General features: G+C 40.9%; 1 protein-coding gene across 9 annotated transcripts in view; it reads right to left on the minus strand.

The window, feature by feature from the left end:
* Positions 1-1,195: 1,195 nt before the first annotated feature.
* The window catches only part of dgkb (diacylglycerol kinase, beta), a 95,767-nt gene continuing 72,738 nt past the window's right edge, over positions 1,196-24,224 (minus strand). For 8 of the 9 annotated variants that reach the window (XM_037784934.1, XM_037784931.1, XM_037784929.1 and 5 more), the window contains 5 exons: positions 14,319-14,409; positions 13,496-13,691; positions 6,904-7,024; positions 6,756-6,816; positions 3,127-3,234 (listed from right to left, as the gene is read on the minus strand). In XM_037784934.1, the coding sequence (XP_037640862.1) occupies positions 3,127-3,234; positions 6,756-6,816; positions 6,904-7,024; positions 13,496-13,691; positions 14,319-14,409 (577 nt within the window). Of the gene's footprint in view, positions 3,235-6,755; positions 6,817-6,903; positions 7,025-13,495; positions 13,692-14,318; positions 14,410-24,224 lie in introns of all 9 variants that reach the window. The other variant, XM_037784928.1, reaches the window with a different exon arrangement.

Here is a 24,224-nt window from a genome sequence, read left to right on the forward strand (position 1 = left end):
CAACAAAGATTTCCCCCTGCACCTATACAGGACAGATCTAGGATAACCGCCCGAAAGGGAACTTTACCATTGCATTAAACACTTGACTGAAAGACGGACATATCGGAAGTCAGCAGTGGTCACGCTGATGCCATCTTGGATCCACGCAGGGTTCCATTACCAGGCAGGTGAAGTGGATGTGAAGTGAAGTACTGTGTCACTCCTGCTGAACCCCCCCGAGGACGGAGAAACGCAGTTCAAGTGCAGGCGTCCACCCATCTGACACCGAGACACGCAGTAAACAAAGTGCCACTCCAGACAAAAGGATAGAAAAGATTTATTTTGGTCTAAGGACACTGCTGGTACTCCAGTCTAATGAGTAGGTGCCTTGAAATTAAAATTGTTGTTTTGATAAGAAATCAGTATCTTGGTGTTTGTTTTGTACTTACTTGGTCAAAATTATAATAACCAAAAAGACTAAATTGGATTTATTTTTCTTTAGTGAACCCCTACATTAGTGTTGTTGAATCTTTGTTGCAGTGATACGTCAACGTGGGCGTCATATTGGACCTGGCAAGACTGGGCTATAACCCTATACAAGTGAACGGAGGAGCTATCACATCTACATTTCTCAACCGATTTGAATGAGTCGTTATTACATTAAAGGGTTTATGATCTACGTGGAGTAGAAAAATAAAGTTTTGTCTCCAGTTACTTAGAATCTCGATAGTTCAGCAACACTGAGTGTCTGAGAGCTGCAGATAACTGAACAGGTGTTGAAATAACATGCTAAAAAAATGTTGATGTGGTGGTTTACGTGCCACCACCACGGAGACAATGCCAATGGAAAGTCAATTAGGATCCTTTGTCATGATGGACACACAAATTTCCATGTTCAACAGAAATACGTTTTGCTCAAAGTCGTGTAGGGAAGAGGTCTGGGTGGTGGATCGGTCAAACACGGGACTTTCACCCAGGAGACTGGTGTTTGTGTCCCGTGTGAAACCAAAAGTCAACGTTGAGATATTTAAAATTACATTGGCTACGTAAGAAGTTACGTAACAACTGTAGTTCTTTATTTTTAACCCAAATCATGATCTTTTCTTTCCTAAACCGAATATGAAATTGCTTCCGTGGTGGTGGCACGTAATTTAACACATTACATGCCACCAACATGTAATGCGCGAAGAGGTCGTGGTCATTTCACGCAATTCTGTAACATCACATTGATTTAATCACACAAAAAGTGAACAGAATTTCAATTTCAGTTTGACATTAAGTACCAAAACGTGTTAGGGGGTCAAAGGACAATTTACCAAGAACACCAGAACACCATATGTCAAACAACAAAAGCTTTTTTTTATTATTCCCACAATCACTTTTCCCAGTCAACATTGGCAGGCAGAATTAGTTTCTAGGCAGAACAACATGGTGTGAGTTCAAGAGTGAAAGCAGTAAGCGGAAAAATAAATAAATACTGTGTACAAAAATACAACCTCACTGTACAAACGCAGCACCGTACAAAGCAAAGAGATGGGAGACTCATCGGGTCAGTCTCCACTGGCGTATGGCACTTTTAAAGACTGAAAACATTCGAGACTAAAATCATTCTCAGAAAACAAGCAGGAGTGCAATTCAGTTAGAAACAACACATTTATCATACGTGTGTCACGCTGGTAGGTCTGTAATAAATCCCCCAAAATCTGAAGTTTGTCTTTGGTGAGACTGAATGAGATTGATACTATTTAAATGCAGAAATGTAGTAAATCACTAACCATCCAGAATAATGCCATTTAATGCCATTTATTTGTATAAGAAGACTCTTTTATGAAATGACTAGTTTAAAATGAATGAAAATTTGTCAAAGGTGTATTATTAATTCATTTATAAGACACCATATGCACACCTCAGTGGCTGTAAAATGCCTCTGAAAACTGTAATTATTAGATGGGATTGATTTTCAGTATTGATTCTTTAAATCAAGCTTGTACTATATATGTCAATAGTCATTTTGTATTTAGACCTTAATTGGTCAATATATGCTTTTATGTGCGGCGGACTGTAAACACTCAACAATAGACATCACAGCAAATCAATGACCAGAGGAGGTTAAACTGCTTCTTGTGAATATCCAACTATACAGTCACTGTACCAACAAACAGTCTAATGAACACTAGGCTCTTTTCTGTTGCCTTTTTTTTTTTTTTAAAAGTACCTGAGTACCTGTTCAGAAAAAACACAGGATCTCATAAAAATGCAGCCACCTTATAAAGTATGATATGGTTAAACCGAGCAGCACTGACGACGCAGATTCAAAAAACAGTCAATTTCCACAAGTGTCAAAACAGATCTTGGTCACTCATGCAACAGTACGTGTGCACACAATTGGTAAAACTGTCTGGAAAATCTCTCGTGCGACGTAAAAACAAAGAGTGTCATGCATTTTTTATGAGGATCAATAATCATTCCTAATCTTTCCACTGACGGAGCAGCAACACGGCAGATCAAAACATGACAAGGATGACTTGCAGGAACCGTTTAAAAGAAAGCAAAAAGTGATTCTCTGTCTTTTCACTAAGCCATTCATGAGTGAAACGCTGAAGAAATGCTGAGCAAACTTACTAAACACTTGGGGAAAGATCAGCTGCAAGCTCCAGATATGTCAGCTTCAACAGCAGTAAACCTCGTTCACTGTCCATCATGCATCAGGGGTATGCAAATGCAAAAAACTGTTAAAAAACATCAATAGCAGCAAAATATGAATAAATAAATAAATACATCATATCACAAAAAACACATTCATCTGTGGGTTTTTTCCACATGGCACAGATCACAACAGCAAAAAATAAAAACAGACTTTTATAAAATTGGACTTCCCGAAATAGCTTCAGTATTTTTGGAGCTAAACTACTCTACACACTGTAGACCGAAGCGTCGGTCCTAAACACACCTCATTCTGCATTAAAGAAGGGCGTCTCAGTGACGTCTCCACGCTGCCGGCGATGCGTACTGAACCTACAGGTTGCTACTTTGCGCTGGGCTGTCAAACAGGCATCAAAGACCCCCTTTCACTAACGGGCCGAGTGATGATCAACTTGTGGCCGCTGCTCTGCAGGTGCTTGTGAAGACTCGAAGGTCTTGAACCGATCAGTCTTTGCTCTCAGTGCGCGTTCGTCTGATGACGGAGGAGAAGAAGCTTCGGCATTGTGGCGTTCCCATCAACATGGGAGCCTTGTTCTTGTGGACGATCTCGATCTGGTGTTGGAAAGAAGCAACAAAGCTAAGATTTAGTTTCTGCATTACAGTTCAAAAATATGAAAAAGGAAATGAGCTAGCTAATGTCTGTGTACAGGAATCTGTGGCCCAATCAACCACCTGCTTTAATCCAATCAGCCTTATGAGTCTCACCTTATGAACTTTCAAAGGGCCCTCAATCTCCTCCCTCTCCTCCTCCCAGCCAGCAGACTCCCCCTTCCCACTTCTTTGATTATTTTAGTGCTAATCGATCAGTCAATTGACAAGATAATTTTGATAATCTTTTAATAATTTAAGTAAATCATTAAAGGGCCCATATTATTAAGGGCCCCAATTTTTTTTTTTATAAAGCAGGCTTAAGTCCTATATAAATACTGTGAAAGTATCGAAACGCTCAATCCACAGGGAAATACACACAGCCCGTATTCAGAAACTCTACATTTGAAACAAGCTGTCAAGATTTCTGTCCATTTGTGATGTCACAAATATACAATATTTAGACCCTTTACGCAGCTTTAAACGTAAACATTCTAAATGTGTCCCAGGTTTATTCCTGGTTGCAGTGTATGTGAATGTCATCAGCTGACAGGAAGTACACATGGAAGCAAGCTGTTGCCTAGCAACGCAATTCTGTTGCAATTCCATCGCGATTCCGTTGAAATGCGCTAAAACGAAGCGTTTAAGACAGAGGCTAAACACAGGCATATTCAGGCCGACAGTATGAGGAAAATAAAGTTTTTTTTTTAACATTACAGCATGAAAACATGTTCTAGTAGAAACACAAAATACAAGTATGAACCTGAAAATGAGCATAATATGGGACCTTTAAGCAAAAATGGTTCAAGTCTCAAATGTGAGGATTTGCAGCCTTTTCTCTGTTTTGTAAATTGAATATCTTGGGGTTTTGGATTGTTGGTCAGATATGTAGACTGTATATATAAGAAGTAGACGTAGTCACCCTGACGTCAACCATTGGTTTATGGACTGGCATTTTGACCGTCATCTTGTTTTTTTGCAACCAGAAGTGACACGAGAGGGTGGAGCTAAGTTCAACGCTGCAACGATGCAAAGATGTGAATGGCCATTTCTAGAGCCAGTTGTTGTAAGAGTAGCGTAGGTCATTTGGAGAATAGCAGGGGGTTCATGTCTCTGATAATGTTGACAGACATCATACTGGATTATGGTAACGTATGGTCTTTATGGTCATAATATCTGACAATATCCTGTTTCCCAACAATGATGCCATTTCTGTTGAAGGTTGAAATTGTAGATCAATGGAACAACAAATATCAACTATCAAGGGTTGTCATATGGAGCACATAGTTCATTATACTGTTGCACTAAGAGTCTAAACGCAGTAATGGGGAGAGGAAATGCTACCATCTGCATTACAGAGACCACATTCACTTCAAAAGGAAAGCTGCCATTTGTTGTACTTGCACTCTGACTCAGTAGCGTTTACCAGCTTTTGTAGGCTCTCTGTTGTCGTTAAACGTGATTGAGCTTAATGTTTCTGATGTTACAAAATACAATTTGACTTTTTAGGGAAGACACTGGTGACATAAGGAAGATCTAAAGGAATACCTGAAATCAATTTGGAGGATAACTGAGCTTTGTTTTAAAGATGCAACATCAAACATTTATATGCATCAAGAGCCCCAGTTACAGAGCAATGTGGCTCTTAGAAATTAAAAACAATTACAACAAATTATCTATGTAATGTACTCCCTAGTCTACAAAAAGCATCCAAACCAAGAGGATGATATGTTCAGACTTAACAAAGTGACATTTTACCAGAATTATGCCTAGAAATACAGTAAAATTTCAGTTTGCAGCAGTTATTTCAGACCCATTTATCAAAGAGACAGCGATACATGTCATATGTCGCTTCAAAATGCAAATGGTTGGATGGTGTTAAATATGTTATGCACGCAGAGGAACTGAGAAGCATTTGCATAGTTGTTGTTGTTAATAATTAGTGGGTTAACATCCCATTTGAACTGTGGTGTTTTTATAAGCATTTAACAGGTCGACTGATTCAAATTCAGCTCCGACATACAGTATGAATAACTCGCCGTGGAAATCATTGCAGCACAATTACGGATTGTCGGATCCTAAATTTGCTGCGTGGAGTTGTGCCAGCAGATACAAGAGCACTTGCTGGCTACTCGTTTTGTCATGCACTGGGTTTTTTAGCTTTGCCTGAGCGATCCATATGTAAATCTCAGCAGCACTTCATCTGCAGTGGCGATGTAATTAAAGCTAAACACAACCGTAATCAACGCAAACTGAGGAGTTTCATTTTGAAAAATGAACAACTTGGACAGAGGGCAAACACTCGTCGAGGCACATGTTTGAGACGTAGAAAGTAAGCAAATTAGGAGAAATAAGACTTGCATCATTAAATGTTTGTTATAAATTACTGCACAAAGCAATGATCTGTGGGGGAAATGGAAGGAACGGATACTGCACTAGATGCCATCTGTCTTTTATTTTGAAACCAGTCCTTTAGGACCTTACTGAAAAGGTGAATTTATTTATTTATTCATTGTGTAATTTGAAAATTGTTTATGCAGTATTGCGCTATTGATTGTGGTTTGTCATGTCTTTTTTCTTTGTGTCTTTGTTTGTATCAACAAGCCCAGGAACTGCAGATATAAATAAGTGACTGGGGTAATCTGGTGTCAATTATAGTGCATTGTGCGATAGAAATAAGTAAAGTACTGAGAAATAATGTAAGGTTAAGATCAAGTCTTAGATCCAGCTCAAAGTCCTGTGAGACGTAGGATTGCATGGAACATCTCAAAAAGAAATTTCAAGGCTTAATTCCAAGACATAAGCTGCATCCGAAATTCCATACTAACATGCTATTTAGTACAATAAATCAGTATGTGAGGTATTTTAGTATATCCGAAACCTCAGTATGAAACCAATAATACGCAAATTTCCGACTATTTCCGGTGAAATATTACAGTATTCAATGCATACGCAAGAAAGGAAGCACTGAAGCAACTTCCCTCTGTATTAAGAGAGTATGAACAGCTCTTATCATGGCTGCCACTTAATATTTCACGGTCATTTCACAGTTAGCATCCTTTCAAAGCAAAGAAAACTATTCGACCGCAGCCTCGTATTTGAAACAGACAAATCTTGCTGCTATTTCAATTAATTCCAATGGAATCGCCGTGATCAGTGGAAATAAATTGACAATAATAAAAAAAAAAAAAAAGAGTTCTAATCTGGCAAAATAGGTGAAATACCTATTCAGGTGTACCGTGGATGTGTGGGGGCTTTGAATAATGACACCATCCAGTGACACTAAATAAATACCAGTTCTTGGTGAAGAACTCCAGACGTTGAAGTTGTCACTTTGCTGCAGCGATGTAGTGAAGTATACTCAGTACATCACTATAGCACTCTTACTGTATATGTGGTTACAGGTGTTATCAGATCACACTTGTGATAACACACAACATGGAAGATGGGTGTCGTCAAGGTGCTAGAGACATTTAATGACTTACAGTGCAGGGAGTCTGCATCCAAGGTTCCCCATCAATCTGCATGGGGAGGGATTTACTGGTTCTGTCAGGGAAGAAAAAATGTTACAATCAAACTTCAATGAAAAAAATCATGACAATAAAGTGAGCTGTGGTCCAGTTGAACACTGACCTGATGGTGACGGAGGAGCACTGTGCCAGGCGTCTTCCAGCGCTCTTCAGGCCGGTGTAGATCTGACCCATCTCCATGGCTCCTTCCAGCCCCACCACCTCCAGCAGATGGTCAGACAGGTCTAAAACACAAAGAACACATCTGTAAATATACTTAGAGTCTAATGAATTAAAGGTTTTTGTCCAAAACTATAATAGGAAACAGTTCCATCATGCACCCAAAGATTACATATAGTATGATAAGGAAAAACGCCCTTTTCAGCCAAACCGCTTGGCTAGGAAATAAAAGATTTCAGTGACAGGCAAATATTTAAAAATTAGAAAATCTGAAAAATCTGAGAAGACATGAGTATGTACTGTATAGTAAGTTTGTTACTGTATGCATGAATGATGTGTCTTAGAAGTAAAATCATTGTAGTAGCTTTGAAGTAGTGTTTCAGTATGCTAAAATGGTTGAATTGACGGTTCAATAAATACAACCTTTATGTTCATGTTTGTCCCTAAATGTTGATGATAATAGTAAACTTTAAACCAAGAGACATCCACACGGGGGAGAAGAAGAATGAGGGATGGAGGAAATGTGTTAAGGTAGTGAGGAAGGAAAGAGGAAAATGAGAAGTAAAGTGAGGATAAATAAAAAGAACATGACGTAATGTTCCTCACTCACATTCACTGTTAAAAAAAAAGAAAAAGGCAACAAGAACAACAAGCTACAAACAAAACAGCTATTAATTAGATTGCACCGGCAATGCAAAGCAATCTAGTGATATTATAATTATTCATTTCTCTTCTGTTTTGCAGTTATGAGCATTGATTTTGCCCCTGCTGGAAGCCCAGTGTCACGCAGGGCCCATCTGTTTCAGCGGCCCGCTCTGCCTCCGACTCTCCATCGACTCGTCCCTCCACAAATTAAGAAGCTGCTGCCTCGCTGCTGGGAGCATATAGACACTAATTGAAACTAAGACCCATTTTTAGGCGCTTGGTGCGTGCGTGAGAGTTAGCTCGCTGTCACCGATGCTGCTCCGTCGCTGCTCCGTCGCTGTCATGTTTATCTGAGCCGCGTTGGTTTCCTGAGGGAGTGTCGTAGGTAATGTTGCTGTTGCGGTGAGGTGTTGTTGTCGCTGCCGAGCTGTGGTGTCCAGCTGTCACCATGGTGATGGACATGCGTCTGCCCCTATCTCGGTGCCGGACTGTGAGTGCAGTGCTTTCCAGGGTCGGAGGAGGAGGAGTGTGTGTACATACCCAGCAGGTTGACCTGCTGACACCGGGCTTTAAAGCTGCTCCCCCCCATCGGGACTTCTCACGTTAATGCAAACGGCTCACACAGGCCCGCGCTGACACGTATGATGGACAGCGTCACCATGGCGATAGGGATTCCTTGTTGCCCGGGGCTACAAAGATCCAGTATTCCCAAGAGTGCTTGGAAAGACCATAGAGCCTCTCTGCTAAATATAACAAGGTCAGGGGCACTCTGTACAACCAGATGTTCAATAAAAACACTAGAAAATAGATTTGACCTGCATGTTTTGGGTCTAACCATTAACGCAGCAGTGGGTAGAAATACAGCAAATATGATTAAAAAAAGTTATCTTTATAAAACGGTCACTATATCCTGACAGTAGTGGTAATCCGAAAAAAATCATGTGCCTCTGTGTCTTCCGGTGGTCCTAATGGCATCTGCAAGATGTCATAGACTGGAGGAAAACAACCACTCAGAGCTGAGCTGGAGTCTGCCGTCCAGCAGCCGTCTATAAGAGCCAGCTGTCAATCACTCGCGAACTACAATCACTAGGCAGCTCTGATCAAATATGAATCAATATTTTGTTACTGTAATGTCTATTTCTTGCCTCAAATGTTTTCAGAAACATCTTTTATTGTACTGTTTAGCTGTAAAATGAGAAAGTTTGTGACCTGGCAGCATTTTGCATTTTGGTGTTGTTTATTCGTCACACCCATGGTGTGTAAAGGCCTTTAAGCTCACTAATAAACATGTTATATCTTGTTTGTTTAATCGGTACAAAAAAAACATAAAATAAAGGAATAGTAGTCCACATAACCCCGTAAAACAACAAATTGTTGTTTTTACACCTCAAACTACTCCTTTAAGATGTCACATACTGTCTTGTTTTAACCAAAACCTGAGACAATAAATCTAAGAGTGAAAAATGATTATTTCAACTCAATAAATTGCAGATACATGATTTCAATAAGTGACAGCCAGATTTAATCTACTATGATTTATTGGTGACTTTCCATTTTCATTTTAAATCACCAACCATTATTTCTTATATTAAAGGTGCGAATGAAACACCTGGAACAATAATCAAAAATGGACCCAAATTTAGAAAAAAGCCATCATGTTGACTTCCCAGAGATAAACTGGGAGAGAAACGGAGTCACCCAACTGTTTACACAAGAAGGATGTTGAAATATTAACACACAAGATAAGCAGCCTGAGGCCAAATATAAACCCCCTTACCTCACCTACAATCAACATTATGTGCCTCGCTCAAGTGTTGAAGGCAATATTTGACTGTGATAAACAAACAGGCGCTGAAGGTGACAACGCAGACAGTGTGAGACAGTCACGTGAATGAAAGTCCATATGGGAGATTCACTAAAGCAGCGCTGATGTGGCTTTGATCTCAGCGGCCATGTCTTCCCGTCAAGAGCGTGGGATAAGAAACGGCGTCCTTGTCACTGTCAAACAACTACCTGTCGTGGCCGGTGGCTGCACAGTGACACATGTGGAGCAACAGGGAGAGAGCGGAGGAATAAAAAGAGAGACGACGAGGGAGCAGAGCAGGACGACCGGCGGCCGATCGGAGAAAGTAAAACTGAAGAGGAATGGCGGGAGGAGGAGGAGGCCGATCCTCCAATGGAAGCTTCATGGGGCTTGTCACGGGGCATCAGTCCCAAGCGTCAGCCCCTCCACCCACGCATGGACCCCCCCGCCCCGACAAAAACCTCAGTCCCATTCTAAATAATTCACTCCGCAGCCATTCCCTTCCACCTGAGGGGCTTGTCTCCTGGCGTCACCAGCGGGACGATTTAACAGCTCCCGAAAGGTCAGGGTTTTTTTTATCCTGCAGCCACCCTCCACCCACACACTCATACACACACACACAACCACACACACAATAATCCCTTCCAACAGTTTGATCTGTGCATCGTGCTCGGCGGTGCCCCCTCTGGGCTAATGCACTCCCGTGTTTACCTCTAAATACGTCGTTCTCTTGATCTGACAAGTTAGGCTGCTCACCTTGAGGGCACCTTCCACAAGGGCATCTATTCACACATACACACACACACACACACACACACACACACACACACACACACACGCACACGCACACACACGCACACACACACATCAATAAACAGACACAAACAGACACAATTGGGCACAAACACGCAGAGACGTAGTGGCACATAAACACACACTCCCCACTCACACTAAGTGCCTTTCCAGGTACAGACGGTGGCCTTTTCTTTAACCACACAGATTGATTTTTATTCAGGGATTAATGGAGTGTTCATCGTAGCAAAGTTGGGCTTTGAATTGATCAACTATCCCCCTCACAGTCTGTGCCACACCGCACCTTCATCTAACAGTCATCCCATTAGGGAAGTTATGCTTTTAAATCCCAGCATGCAGCAGCTCTTGTTAGAACAACGTTTTGTTTTGGTTGCTCATTTTAAGACTGTTTTTCCTCTTAAACTCCCTCACCGCCCCTGCTGGGATTTACTTTCTCTTGTTCTTTTTCCAAGAACACAAAACACTTTGGGCCCTATCTAAATGATCTACAGCACATGGTCTAAAGTGCATGGTGCGAGTGCATTTAGGGCGTGTCCAACTACACTTTTGCCAATTAAGCAGCGCATAATCTAGGCGCAAAGTATGGAGCAAGGGGCAAAGGGGTTGTATTTAGTCTATAAATTAATCATTGGAGTGTTTTTGGCGTAACAGAAGTTAAACCAATCAGAGTGTCATCTCCATTCCCTTTAAAAGACAGGTGCGCCTGCACATTGCTGTTTAAAAGACGGATTCGGCAAATTGGAGACTGCTGAGGAAACGGATCTGCACGTGCGCAAAGTTAAAGTACGCGAGCAGATGTATGTGTTTGGCCGGTGGGCCCACTTTTTGTTGGTCAATGTCACAATCACTTTTTTGCTGCCTAAAGATAGCAATGCGCCAACAAAGCGTCTGACCATACCTCATTTTAAGACCAACACGCCCACAGATGGGTGCAAGTACATTTGCTATGTACACAACGTGGGCGCTGGGCGGGAAAATTAGCAATGACGGTTGTGCTGCGCTGTACACCGCTTTGTGACGGATGCAAGAGAGGGCCCTTTTTCTTTCATCACGAGTACAGTAAATGCCGCTACTGTAAATTAGGGACTAATTTGCCATGTACTGACAGATAAGCTTTACTTTTAAGGTGAAACAGCTACTGAAATCCAAAAGGAAAGCAAAACTGGAATCTTATCAGGAAAAAAAAATGAATACAGCTTCATAGACAGCTTCACAGGGATCTGTGTTTTTTCCACCAGTCATGTGCTGATCAGTGAAGTCTCATAAGGGATCACTGGCAACCATGTCTGGAGATCCTCACTTACTCGCCATGTTTCAAGCCAGACACTGATTGTAACATTCACTTCATCCCCGAGTACAAGCACACCACCTCACCATGAAACCTAAAAACATACTGTGCATCACCTGAGCGGGCGGGAGTTAGACATGATGGGAAATAAAACACCAAAAACAAACACATCCAGAGTTCATGGCAAGAGCTCATTTGTGAGGAGTAAAATACATGTACTGTATGTTTGTTGATTCTTTTTTCATTTACACTCTTCATTCTATTTTCTTGTGATTTAGTCCTGCGATGCATATTTTGCATTCAACATGAGATAAATATCATTTTCCAAAATTTTCAAACATGTTAACTGTATAAAATAAGGACGTAGTCTCCGTCACCCATAGGTTTCTGAAGAGCCATTGCCATTGTGAAGCTGTGGAGTGGGTGGCCCTGGCTGTCGCCATCTTGGCAGTGATGACACAGCGTAACTCACGGCCAATCAAACATGGGCATAGAGGTGGATTGTCGGTGGAGCTGAGGCAGGCCCTGGTGATGTAGCAGAGCAGACAGCTGGCAGCTAGCGACCTGCGACGGCACCCACCTGTCACTCAAAGTGGCCACGCCCTCAATCATACCTAACTTTAAGCCTTGATATAATTTAAACGGGTGTTCAACCCCCGTACAGTAGTCATGAATGGGAAAATTAGCTACAGAGTCTGAAACCGTTTTTTGTACCAGGCGGTAAACATGTATATTTCTGCTGTAAAGTCGGGCAGAGATTAAGTATTCTTGGTGGTAGTAATTTACATATTGGATTGGAATACTTCTTCTACCACAGCTTTCTGAATATTTATTCCTTTTCCTTATAAGTCCTTCAAGTGGCTCACCCCATTTCAGCCGTTACCACAGAGCAGCTGACTCATTGTGCTTCGTTCATTCACATATTCCCATTGACGGGCTTCCTTTTGACGTAAATGGATTCAGGGGTATGCCCAACACCCCCACTCAGTCCGCTCCTATTAACTGAGCCTGTCCACTGGAGCCTGCACACACCATTAATACACAAGTGACAGCTCCAAACAGTGACATGATTGTACCTCTTCTTTGCAAACAAAACCTGCTAGCTATGATTCACCTTGTCATCGGTGAAATATTCATGCTCTCGGGAAAAAGTTTGGTCGAAAGTTTAGTCTTTGATCTATCTGATAGGAGCAAGGACACAGACTGTCTGATGTGGGCTTCAGGGGAAAGAGCCTCCTACACTGTCAAACCTATTTGACGTACAGTACTATTGTCCAATGATGTAAACTAACCATGATCTACAGTATATGCAAGGCTTTGAAAGTGCTGTTGATGACATACCAATCACCTCACCATGTATTGAGTTTTCTGACTTTTTTTTTGTTTAAAACAAGATGAAGAGTTTACAGAGATGCTAGCAGCTTTGTGAGGCTGTACTTTGAGCTAAATTCTAAGGTCAGCATGATGTCACAATGACAACATGGTAATGTTAACCGTGTATCTGAGTTTAGCTTTAATTTAGTTTAGAAGACATCAGGATCCATCCTCTGGGCACCGTGAATGTTTTCATGGCACTCCATATGATAGAGTTTGAGATATTTCATTGGATTAGTGAAAACTTTAACCTGCTGGTGGCGCTGGATGAAAAATCAGTGGATCACCAAAGTCATTAGGCTTCATCCTCTTGGGACTTTGAATGTTGGCACAAAATTTCATGTCAATCCATCCAATAGAGATACGTAAAGGTGGACCAAAGTGGTGGAATGACCAACATCGCCATACCTAGCCCCATGCTGCGAGCTAAAAACACAAACTGTTTTGAAACAAAAACACATCTCATAATGGTATTTTTCCCGATGATAAATCTCTTTTTGGGTTTTCGGGTTGCATATGGGCTCTAATGGCTTGTTTATTGCAGTGACTTCAGGATTAATACCGACCATAAAACAGTCATAAATGTATTCATTCTTATACTGTCAAAGCTACCTTGAACTGCAAACGTGAGCTCCTTGGGGTCGAGCACAGGTGCCCTCTTGTCCTGGCTCTTTTTGCCCCCCTTGCGGTTACCCCTCCTCTTCTTGCTCTCGCCCCAAAGGTTGGAGCCGCCGTGCATGCTGGGAATGTTGAGAATGGCAATGCCTTCCAGGGAGATGCTGCTAAGGTCCATAGTAACACCATCACACTTTTAGAAAGGATAAAGAAACAGAGGGAAAAGACAAAATTGAGGCTGTTTTCTGTTTAAAACCATCATTCCTCCTGTCATTTTGATCTGATTAAGCTGGAAAAGGCCAGTAATACTCTAAATAGTGGATACCAGTATGGCTTTTCAGACCTCATCCAGTACTGTAGGTACTTATCGAGCACTAATTAATGAAGACCTCTGCACTGTGTGGATAGCTCTGAGAAGGGGGAAGATGAATTGTATAGACACCACCTTCATTATCACTCAATATCGCACACAGCAGGGTCGTGTAGGGATAATTACCTGTGTGTTGAACTGATGTTCAGTGAGAAGCGGGTGGGGAGGTGCACAGATAGCCTTCACACATCAACACTTTGTCTGGATGAATTTGAAACTAGTGCAAATGTGTGCTATTTATGGAACAAGGGTTGACCAGAATATTTTTTAAACAAGCGCCATTATTCAGTGCACTCAGTGCACTTATTTTACTTAAGTAAATGTAGTAATACCACAATGTGGAAATACTCAAGTAAAAGTAATGCATTCAAAATGTTACTTAACTAAAAGTACAAAGGTATTAGCATTAAAATATAGGTTACTTAAAATAGAAAATGTGGTTTGATTTACCTCAACCTCCAGAAAGTCGTGGAGCTTCTTACATGTGGCCGAAAAGGTCTCCGAAGTGCCGAACTCAAAGTACCACAGCTTATTCTTTGTTCTGAAAGAAACAAGACAACAGGAACTGCAAAGGGACCAAGAGAAGAGAGGAAACATAGAGGAGTGTTTTCCCCCACATCAAAATCTGAAGCGTGTACAGTCATAGCATCTCTTCTTTCTCTTCTCTGTCTCTAGTCCCTTATATGCTGAGCTTATCAAAAAGAAAACCACTCTGTAAAGGTGTGTTTGATTCATGCTTGGAAAAAAAAGGATCTTCCAAACTACACAGGAAATACACCTCTAATGTTTACCGCTGACCAAAATCACACAGTCATTAATCTCAGAAGAATGCATAATGTGGCTCATTAATCACATATTGAAGCATAATGATGAATCTAAAGCCACTTAAAGAGGCATCTGAGGGAGCACATGGGGTGGCCAGAGGGTACCAATGCCCAACATTAAGGCCCAGTGAGGGGTGTAAGAGGGTAATCTAACTGCCCCTGCAATTAACAGAGGACTGGGGCGCTGCTCCCCGGGCTTCCGACAGCACACACTCCCATTGCTAAGGCTGATGATCAATGACCTCGCAGGGGAGAGTCACCATCTGTCCGCATATGGTACATTATATTCTCTCACGACTACACAAATAAAACATCTTTTTCTATTTTTATTAGTGACGTAACATAGTCTGTGTAGTCTTCATGCTAATCATGCAAACAGACATCTTACAGTGCCTTAAAATTAGAAAATAAATCATGTGGACTTGGATGGAAAAATAACAAATTTAAGAAATATTTGAGGGCAGCAGATTTACCATTTCTTCCAGCATGAGGTTATTATTTCTTCAACAACTATGAATGAGCAAAATGCACCAATTTGGCTTCAAACATGAAAGGGAACAAGATATATAATTGGTCACCTGCACAAGTTACGGCCTTTGGGGGTAGTTGTGGATTGGATTTTGCCTCTTACCTTTTTAATGCGATATTGCTTATTTGGCCAGTTGATAACAATGCCATTTAAACTATGGTAGCAGCACCTGCTCTGTCCTTTTTTAAAGAGAATGGTTAGATTTATCAAAAGTAAGAAGTCAAGGCTTCCTCCCTGCTGCCAAAACAAAGACGTGGCCATAAATGTCCAATAAAAAAAAACTATACTCATCTATTCACACTGTCGTTGCAAATCATAAACATAAAGTCCCAACCACTGCCCCTAGAGGCTGCAAAGTTCATAACTTTGGTATAAATAACATATAACAATTTAGCAATTGTTAGAGACTCATAATGGGGGCATACATGTGTCCTAAATGTGGTGCTACAGGAAAGGGTTTTGAAAGTTTGTGACCCGGCTGCCACGTTGAAAACAGTCAAGCCAAAACCAAGCACCGCCCCCGGCCGGGTCTCAAACTTTCTCATTTTACAGCTAAACAGTACACTACAAGATACTTCTGAAAACATTTGAGGTAAGAAATAGGCATTACAGTAACAGAATATTATTCATATTTGCTGCCTAGTTTGACCGTTTGATCGGAGTTCATTAGCAGTGATTCACAGCTGCCCAGAGACTGCTCACCTCTGATTGGTTGTTTTTCATCGCGGTGAAATCTTGCAAGTGCCATTTACAGATTATCTGTCTCATGTGTCAGGATATAGTGATAGTTGGAGCAAATATGACAAAAAGTTATTTTTTATCAGAATGAACAACTGTAACTTTAAAACAATAATAATAAAAAAGAGCCAATATGTGCTAAGCAAAGCAGACTAATATTATGAGATATCTTGGGTGTAAAGTGTCATTTGGGCCCGATAGTGACACAAGAGGAAAATCATGGAGTGTCCAAAGTGTGTTTACTGCACATACAGTAACACTGCAGATACTGAGCTTTGCAAAAACTTTTTCCACTCACTCCTGGTCTGAGGTCAGTTCCTCAATGGAACATATTTTCTCTCAACATTTTGTGGTTGATAGCCAAACCTTTACTTCGTGCCTTCACTGAAAACAGACTGTAGCGAGCCTCACTGAGGGTGGGAAATAAGTGATATTCATTTTAAGTTATCGAGTAACTGGAATCTATTCTAAAATCACTGAACTTCAATGCTTATTTTTCTTGGAAATGATCTGTTATATTACTGCCGATTGTGTTCCAATCTCCTGCAGGTCTGCTTAAGAGCACATGTTTCTTCAGTTAACCGGGGTGTGGACCTTCTTGATCGTCATGTTTTGGTAGAAAGAGGTGCAACTGAATCCAGGAGACTAGAAAGGGCTGTGTTTAAGTCACTGGTCCAGGAGGCTGGACCAAAGGCAATCGCTCACCAAATGCAGTTAAAACTGATGGGCCAATGTGGCGAGTGGTGAATACATCAGCATCAACATTACAAAGACAGGCTAGTGTCTCTTCACATTTAATAAGAAAGTGATCTGACACCACAGATGTGACAGGAGAGACAGTCAGAGCAGAAACCAAGTCAAGGGTGTTGCCACTGCAGTGAGTGAAACCAAAAGTATCAAGAAGTGCCAGAAACGCTTTAACTTTCACAAGCCAACATTTCGTCTGTTTTCATCGAGCGGTTCAACCCCTGGTGCGGTTCGTTTGGGCAGTTGTGAACGCAATAATCGTACTCTGGTGCGGAAAAAACAAAACAACTGGTCCTAGACTGCTTGTGAGAGGTGGTCTCTCTCACTTTCCAAGTGAACCCTAGTGCGGTTCCAATGCAGTGAGATCATAATCCGACCCAATTGCAGGAAGTGAACCAAAACAGCAGGAAGTGAACCAAAACGTCGCAAGAAGCAGCATCACGACGTTGAAGCAACGTCACGGCGTCCCACAGATAGCAAAAGCCTTTTAATCTTTCCAATAAACAACAGACAGCAACACACGATTCATCACAAAGCTTCAAGGAGAGAAAAAAAAACGTACAACAGTGCTGACACGCAGAACTGAACACAGTAAAAAATGTCCTTCTCTTAGCTGGAATCAAAGCGCTACGAGAGGAACGTATTAGTATAAGAAGAGTAACAATCACTGAATTATTGATTTCCTCATTAGGACTTTTGTCAGGACCATTTAGCCACTTTATAAATGAGCTTTCATTAGGGTACTTGCAAGGTAGCCCAACTCACAGTTGATTTATAATGTGCAACATGGTCAATAGAAGAGGGATGGGAGCAGAGGGAGGTGGGAAGAGGCAGGAGGGCGACAGGGCCACGCTGAGAGGCTTTCCACAACAACACATCCCTACATCTCCCCCAGCATCATCATCATCATCATCATCATCATCATCATCAGTCTGGAAGCTCAGTAGTCAAACCCAGATGAACACAGGCCAGGGCAATTTTGCAAACAAGCAAATGAAGGTGGCTACTTTGAAAAGCATATTCAAAACCAGTGGTCGGTGATTGATGGAGAGAACGAAGCCATTATACAATACAGGGCATGTTTTGGATGCCTAGACTCTTTGTTATTGCTGTGTTGAAGCTGGTTTTGGTATGTTTTTGTTACGTTCAAGAGCCTCTGGTACCTGAAACTGTGTTTAAACTGAACACAAACCAAGTTTTAGAGGCGAAAAAGTCTATGGAAAGTCATGAGGGGATGTGAAAAAAAAGGATTCTCTCTAGGTGCCACAAACTGAGGTGAATCTGTACGAGTTGAAACTGTTTTAAAGGAGAAAAACTTTCATTTATACCGACTACAGCTACATCCACTTCATGAATTTACAGAGAGGAAAGGAGAAACTAGAGGAAAGTAACACAAAGAACGGAAGTTTGTGGTGGAGATAAACACACACACACACACACACACACACACACACACACACACACACACACACACACTCCTCATTCAACTGTATATAAAGATGACAGCTCCCCAAAAGTAAAGCTAAAATTATCTCCATCGCCCCCTGGTGGCTGGCTGCAGTAAAGGTCATAAATCCCACCCCCTCCATGTTTGTGGATGGGATATGGGCCAAACCAAAAAGTCTAAGTACACGTCAAATACGCTGTCGTCACGGCTTGCTAACTCCGCTTCCCAGCCATCACTCCAGCCTCGGTCTGGGTCTCATTCATATGAACGGAGGAAGGGAAATAACTCTGGATTTGGCTATCAGTTCATTTTACAACTTTTAGGACCTAATGATTTAAATAAGGGCTATTGCAGTGTTCATACTGGAAAGTTGATTCACCTAAAAAAAATTATCCGCTGAGTTACAGACGTCTCTTTCCCGATGTAAGTCTGTGGGAAAAAGTTGTTCTGGGCCAAATGGCATCACGTGACAGACACGGAAGTTGTAGTTCCGCCGTTTGGCCACTGCAAAAATTGGGATCAATGACCGGCGCTCTTCCTGGAGGCTTGATCTATGTACAGTCCTATGCTCCTCACACACAATCGGCAAGCAGCTGCCACTAGCATAACATTCCCGAATCTCCAACCGAACTGTATGTGGACAAGTTGCATGGTGGGTAATGTAGGCACCAGGCTTTGACAAAGAAGAAGATTATGTGGAATCAAAAAAATAATTCTACTGCATCAATTTCAATTATTTCTTCAGAGAAAAAAACTGCAGTCTCCGAGCTGCTACATCGTTCACCTGTTATGGACATTCGTTATGATTTTACTTGAAAGAATAACCGACTTCACATTAGGGCTGCAACTATAGATTATTTTAATTGTCGATTAATGTGTCAATTATTTTCTCGTTTAATCAAATTAGTTGTTTGGTCTATAAAATGTCAGAAAATGGTGAAAAATCAGTGTTTCCCAAAGCCAAAGATGATGTCCTCAAATGTCTTATTTTGTCAAAGATATTCAGTTTTCTGTCACAGAAGAGTAAAAAAAACAAAAAATCTTTCCCCTTAAGAAGCTGGAAACAGAATTTTTACTTTTTTTTCTTGAAAAATGAAGGTTGATTAATTGTTGCAGCTCTACTTCACATTCAAAAAAGCTCTAGTAACCCACTGATTCTCCTCAAATATTACAGCATGGCTACATCTTCTATACAGTAGCATCCTGAACAGAGACCTCTGGGTTTTTCACAGTACAGCCGAACCAAACTGCACTCGGGACACTAAAGACACACTGTAAGAACAGATACAGTAAGAGACAACATCTGACCATCCTGTCGATTCCCACCACTTAACCTAACAAGCGCACCATGGCAACAAATCACCTCATGTCCCTGTTCATTAGGTAATTAGGAGCATCCCATTGGCTGGATCGGATTGTCGTTTGTTATCTGCCGACCGATGCTAAACACAGGACTCCTCTGACAGACTGACTGTGAGGAGCGTCTTCAACAGTGGCCAGCTTGTGCTAGGATTAATAGGTATTAATAAGGTAGATTAGGAGGACTTTACTTTATGGTAAGTGCAATAAATGTGAACATAAAGTGCCTCTTTAAACTGTTCCAGGACATCTTAGAAGTTCCTTCATTGCGTTCCCTGTGGGAGCGATTTGTGTTTTTAGTAGCAGGTTTTCAATTCTCCGAGTAGCCACAATAGGCCTCTGCTACCTGCAGTGTATCAATGCAAAGTGTACTGCAATAATAACATTAGCGGTGTGCACCTGAGATCAGCTGTAGTCACAGCTGGCGTACCAAAAGAAAACAGCGGCTCAAGTTTCCAGAGCTACTGAGGTGTCGATTATTTGCACAAACAAATCGTAAAACAAAACTGAAATGAGAGGACATATTCAAACTGTGTGGCCGAGAAAACAACAACACAAACGGCTTTAGAAAAACATCTAATACAAAGAGAAGAAGTCAGCTGAGCAACAGAAAGACAAATGTAGCTCAAACAGCCTGAATCTGAACGCCCATGTTCATCAACCCTCCACTGGTTGGTCACCATATTAAAGGATGTCAGAGTCGATAAGCTTCACTGTAGCGTCGCTGTCCTGAGGCCACAGCACCTTTAGATGCACTTTCTACCGGCCACACTGAACGCCAGCCACAGAGCCATTGATTTTCTTCCCCTCTGACACTTCATCTAACCCACAATGATCTACGACCTTATTTTCACACTAATTTCTTCTTGATCAGAGGTGATAAATATCGCATTGACATAACCAACTCTTTGTGCATTGCATCAATGCACTGTTTTGTTTAACATGACACCGCCTAGAGCGCTCCGACTGCGACTGGCAGTTTGAGAAATGACCCGAGTTGCATCGTCTTGCCTTCAGAGATGCAGCGAGCGGTTTGAAAAATGTATTTCTTTCTGTTGCACTGCGATGATTCCAAGGTGCTTTTTTTTATATACCAAAACCATACTGGTATAAAACATCCAACATCTTTAGGTACGAATATAAAAACTGAACTGAAAAAATTGCATAGAAGTAAACTGATAAGATTAACACCTCATATATTTTTTCTTTTACACATATTTTAGTTTTGCAAACAGAGCTGCAGTGTCTCTTTAGCAGCCAGTTGGTGACTGCATATGAAGCTATACGGAAAAATTAAGATAATGTCACAAAGTTAAATGCTTTTTCTATCATTTAGGCTTAAAGATAACTTTATCATGAATCAATAGTGTGGTTTAACTCAACTAATGCGTAATATCAGGAGTACTGTGTTGGGTTGCCTTCCATTATACAGATATTTCTGTCATTAAATGTTAAAGGTATTTCTGTAATTGAATTTAACACATGTTGTTAACAGGCTGTTGAACAATTAAACATAAGTATTGCAATAATGTAAAAGTTGAAATGAAACAGAATCTCATTTGTGATAACTGTTGGGAACTGTTAAGACACCTGAAATGAACTTAACAAAGCAATGCTGTTAATTAATGATTTCATATTGTTTACGAGGCTTGGGGTGTTTATCGAAGGTCTGACACCTCCAGCGACACGTCTGCAGGGGGAAGCTACTTTGAGTTGAGCGTGTTCCTACAATGAGTCAGAGATCATTCCCCATTAGCTTTTGAGAGTAGCCCCCCATAAAGTAGTTGTCAGTCATTGGCATCATTCATTGGCTCTATACGTTTTCATTCAAAAGCAGCATGATGAGTGCTAACGGAAATGTTTTAACAGTTGAGCATACTTAAAATCCAGCTGAATTTACAAATGTCATCGCTTATAGCAGTCATGAATGATATCAAACTGATTTTCATATTTATTGTTGATAATGTCTTGCTGAAAAAGGTTTTGGAGATACATCAGAGAAGCCCCTTGTAAACAAACAAGGACCAGTGGTGTTCAAGCATAAGAACCACAACATTTAGCATCTAAACTGAACAATCTTGACATTCGCTGTTTAAGGTGCTACACCTCACTAGCTAATTAGCTATTTACCTAGCAAACTGATGTTAGCAGTGTACTTTTTGTTTGGTGTGGCTCGTTCAGAGGTGCAACACAAGACATTAGCTACAAACTTGTTCAAAGTTCAGTTTGATTAACTCACTAAAATCTCTCTAATCAGTGTCCTCTTACTGTCCAGTGGCCAAAATCAAGGTGAGATCAGTGGGCAACTCCGGATTCTGAAAAGTGAAGCCAATGCAGAGGTGCCTTAAACTTGCGTTCTTTCTAATAGCCAGCAGGGAGCGACTCCTCTGGTTGCAAAAAGAAGTCTGATTGTATAGAAGTCTATGAGAAAATGAGCCTACTTCTCATTAGATTAATTGCAGGATTTTGATTGCCTAAAAATATCTTATTCAGCGTTTGGTTGTAATTAGCTCCATCCTCTTGTGTCACTACTGGCTGCAAAAAAACAAGATAGCAACGACCAAAATGCCGAGCTTGAGGCTTCAAAACTGTAGTCCACAAACCAATGGGTGACGTCATGGTGACTATGGCCACTTATATACAGTCTATGGGACATACACAGCCTGAGAGGAAAATCTACAGACTCTACTCAGGACTGGAAAAACTATTTCCTGCTCCCACTTCTGAAACCAAACCTATCTACCCTTGCAAATAAGTCTTATATTAAATAATTTGATTTGCTTAGTACAAATAATTTCTCCGTCCACGTAGACAGAGACACAACAGCACTCTGACGAGTATACGCACAGACAGGGGGCACTGCATGTAACCAAAAATATAAAAAATATCTTTAACAGATCATATTATACAGATATGTAGATGTCAAGGAGCCATGATGTAATTGAAAATAATATTTTAAATTCCTTTAAAAATAGATCTTCTGTTATTCAATATCAGGGTAAACTTGTAAATTAATCGTGCTATGATTTTCTTTAATATTGCTCAGCTCTTGTGTGTGTAAGTTCATTTGAGTTTGTGTGTGTGTGTGTGTGTTCCCACTGAGCTGAAGACAGGGCCACAGGTGAGATCCCTCTAAATTACACACAAGTGGTCATTAATTATAGATGACACTTTGGTCACATAAACGATTTTATCCTCAAATGAGGTCCGAGGGCGGCCGCTACAGAGGTCCACCATGCATGTGTGTATGTGTAAATGAGTGTGTGTGCATGTGTAATTTAGAGCGCCATCACCTGTGGCCCTGTTCCCAGCTCAGCAGGTAACACGCACACACGTACATGCCTACACGCACATTAGCATTAGGTGTGTTGATGGGAGCGTGTGTTGGTGATTCCGGCGGCCCCATCCAGCACATCGCAGGGCTTTGATGAACATACTCATTATGCTAAAGAGTGCTCCATGCCTGGGCTTCCCTGTGCCTTCAGGAAAGGTTAACTCAGGATGGTTACACAGCACAGCGAGAGCCTGTGGGCGCACGGGGGCAGAGCGGCTCTGGAGGAGCGCCGTGACGGTGTTAGATGTCTCGGGACCAAAAATAGATCTGGGTATGCAGAGCAAATATCATGGGAACATCAAGGCGCCATGATTGATGCCACAGAATAAACAAACATTGCAGGTGAAACCACAGCAGCTTTCACGCTGCAGCTGAAACGTCCCAAATCAGATGTTTCCCCTCACAGATCTCGCGTTGTCTGGAGAGCAGCTGGAATTACTATTATTATTATTATTAAAATTATTGGTACAGTGGAACAGGAGACTTGAATATTCCTGTTATTAAAAATGATCAACAAATAATTGATAGGACATTACATGTAGCCACAATATCAATTCACAGAGAATAAATTCAGGTTACTAACTTTAAAATGAAGACATGGCTATTAATATCATATAATGATAGCTCATGTATTCTTGCTGCTCCTCCATATTTAACAAGCTATGAATTTCAAAACTTGTTTTTAGAATTGTGTCCAAACATATTTACATTTTTACTTGCATCGGCAAGAGGCATTTTTGATAATATTAGCATGAATATGAAGGCTTTGTATAAAAATCTTTCTGTTAATTCATGTTACTCTGCCTAAAATTGGTGTCACTATATTTTATATGAGTTTGGGCCGGGCAATATGAAAATATATATTGTCAAAATGATATAAAAATGCAGATCGTATATATATTTTTCTATATCATTTCTATTGCGGTGTAGGCTAGACCTACAGTATATTTATTTCTTTTTTTTTTCTCTGTAATTTCACTTAAAACTGTTCATTTTGCACTCAAGTTCTTAAAATGAGCTTTTGTTTATTACATATAGACTACGTATTTATTGAATTGCAGATAACATGCTATATCATGACATAAATCGTTATCACGATATGAAATTACCTACATGGTGACAGAAGATTTTGGCCATATCGCCCAGCTCTAAGTTCCACTGTGGAGTAAAAGCTTAGAGGTGGTGTGACTGTGCTAGTCATGTAAGTCAAACTAAGAATCTGTTAACATGGTATGAAAGAGTAGTTCTACCAATCTGAACATCAGAGGGCAAATAAAAAAAATGTATATAAGAATGAAACTGTATAAAAGCATAAAGTTCTTAATTTTCTAAACCCTCTCTCTCTTTCTCTCTCTTCCTCCACCTCTCTCCTCGTTTC

Source organism: Sebastes umbrosus, chromosome 11 (genome assembly GCF_015220745.1).
Source record: "Sebastes umbrosus isolate fSebUmb1 chromosome 11, fSebUmb1.pri, whole genome shotgun sequence".
NCBI lineage: Eukaryota > Metazoa > Chordata > Actinopteri > Perciformes > Sebastidae > Sebastes > Sebastes umbrosus.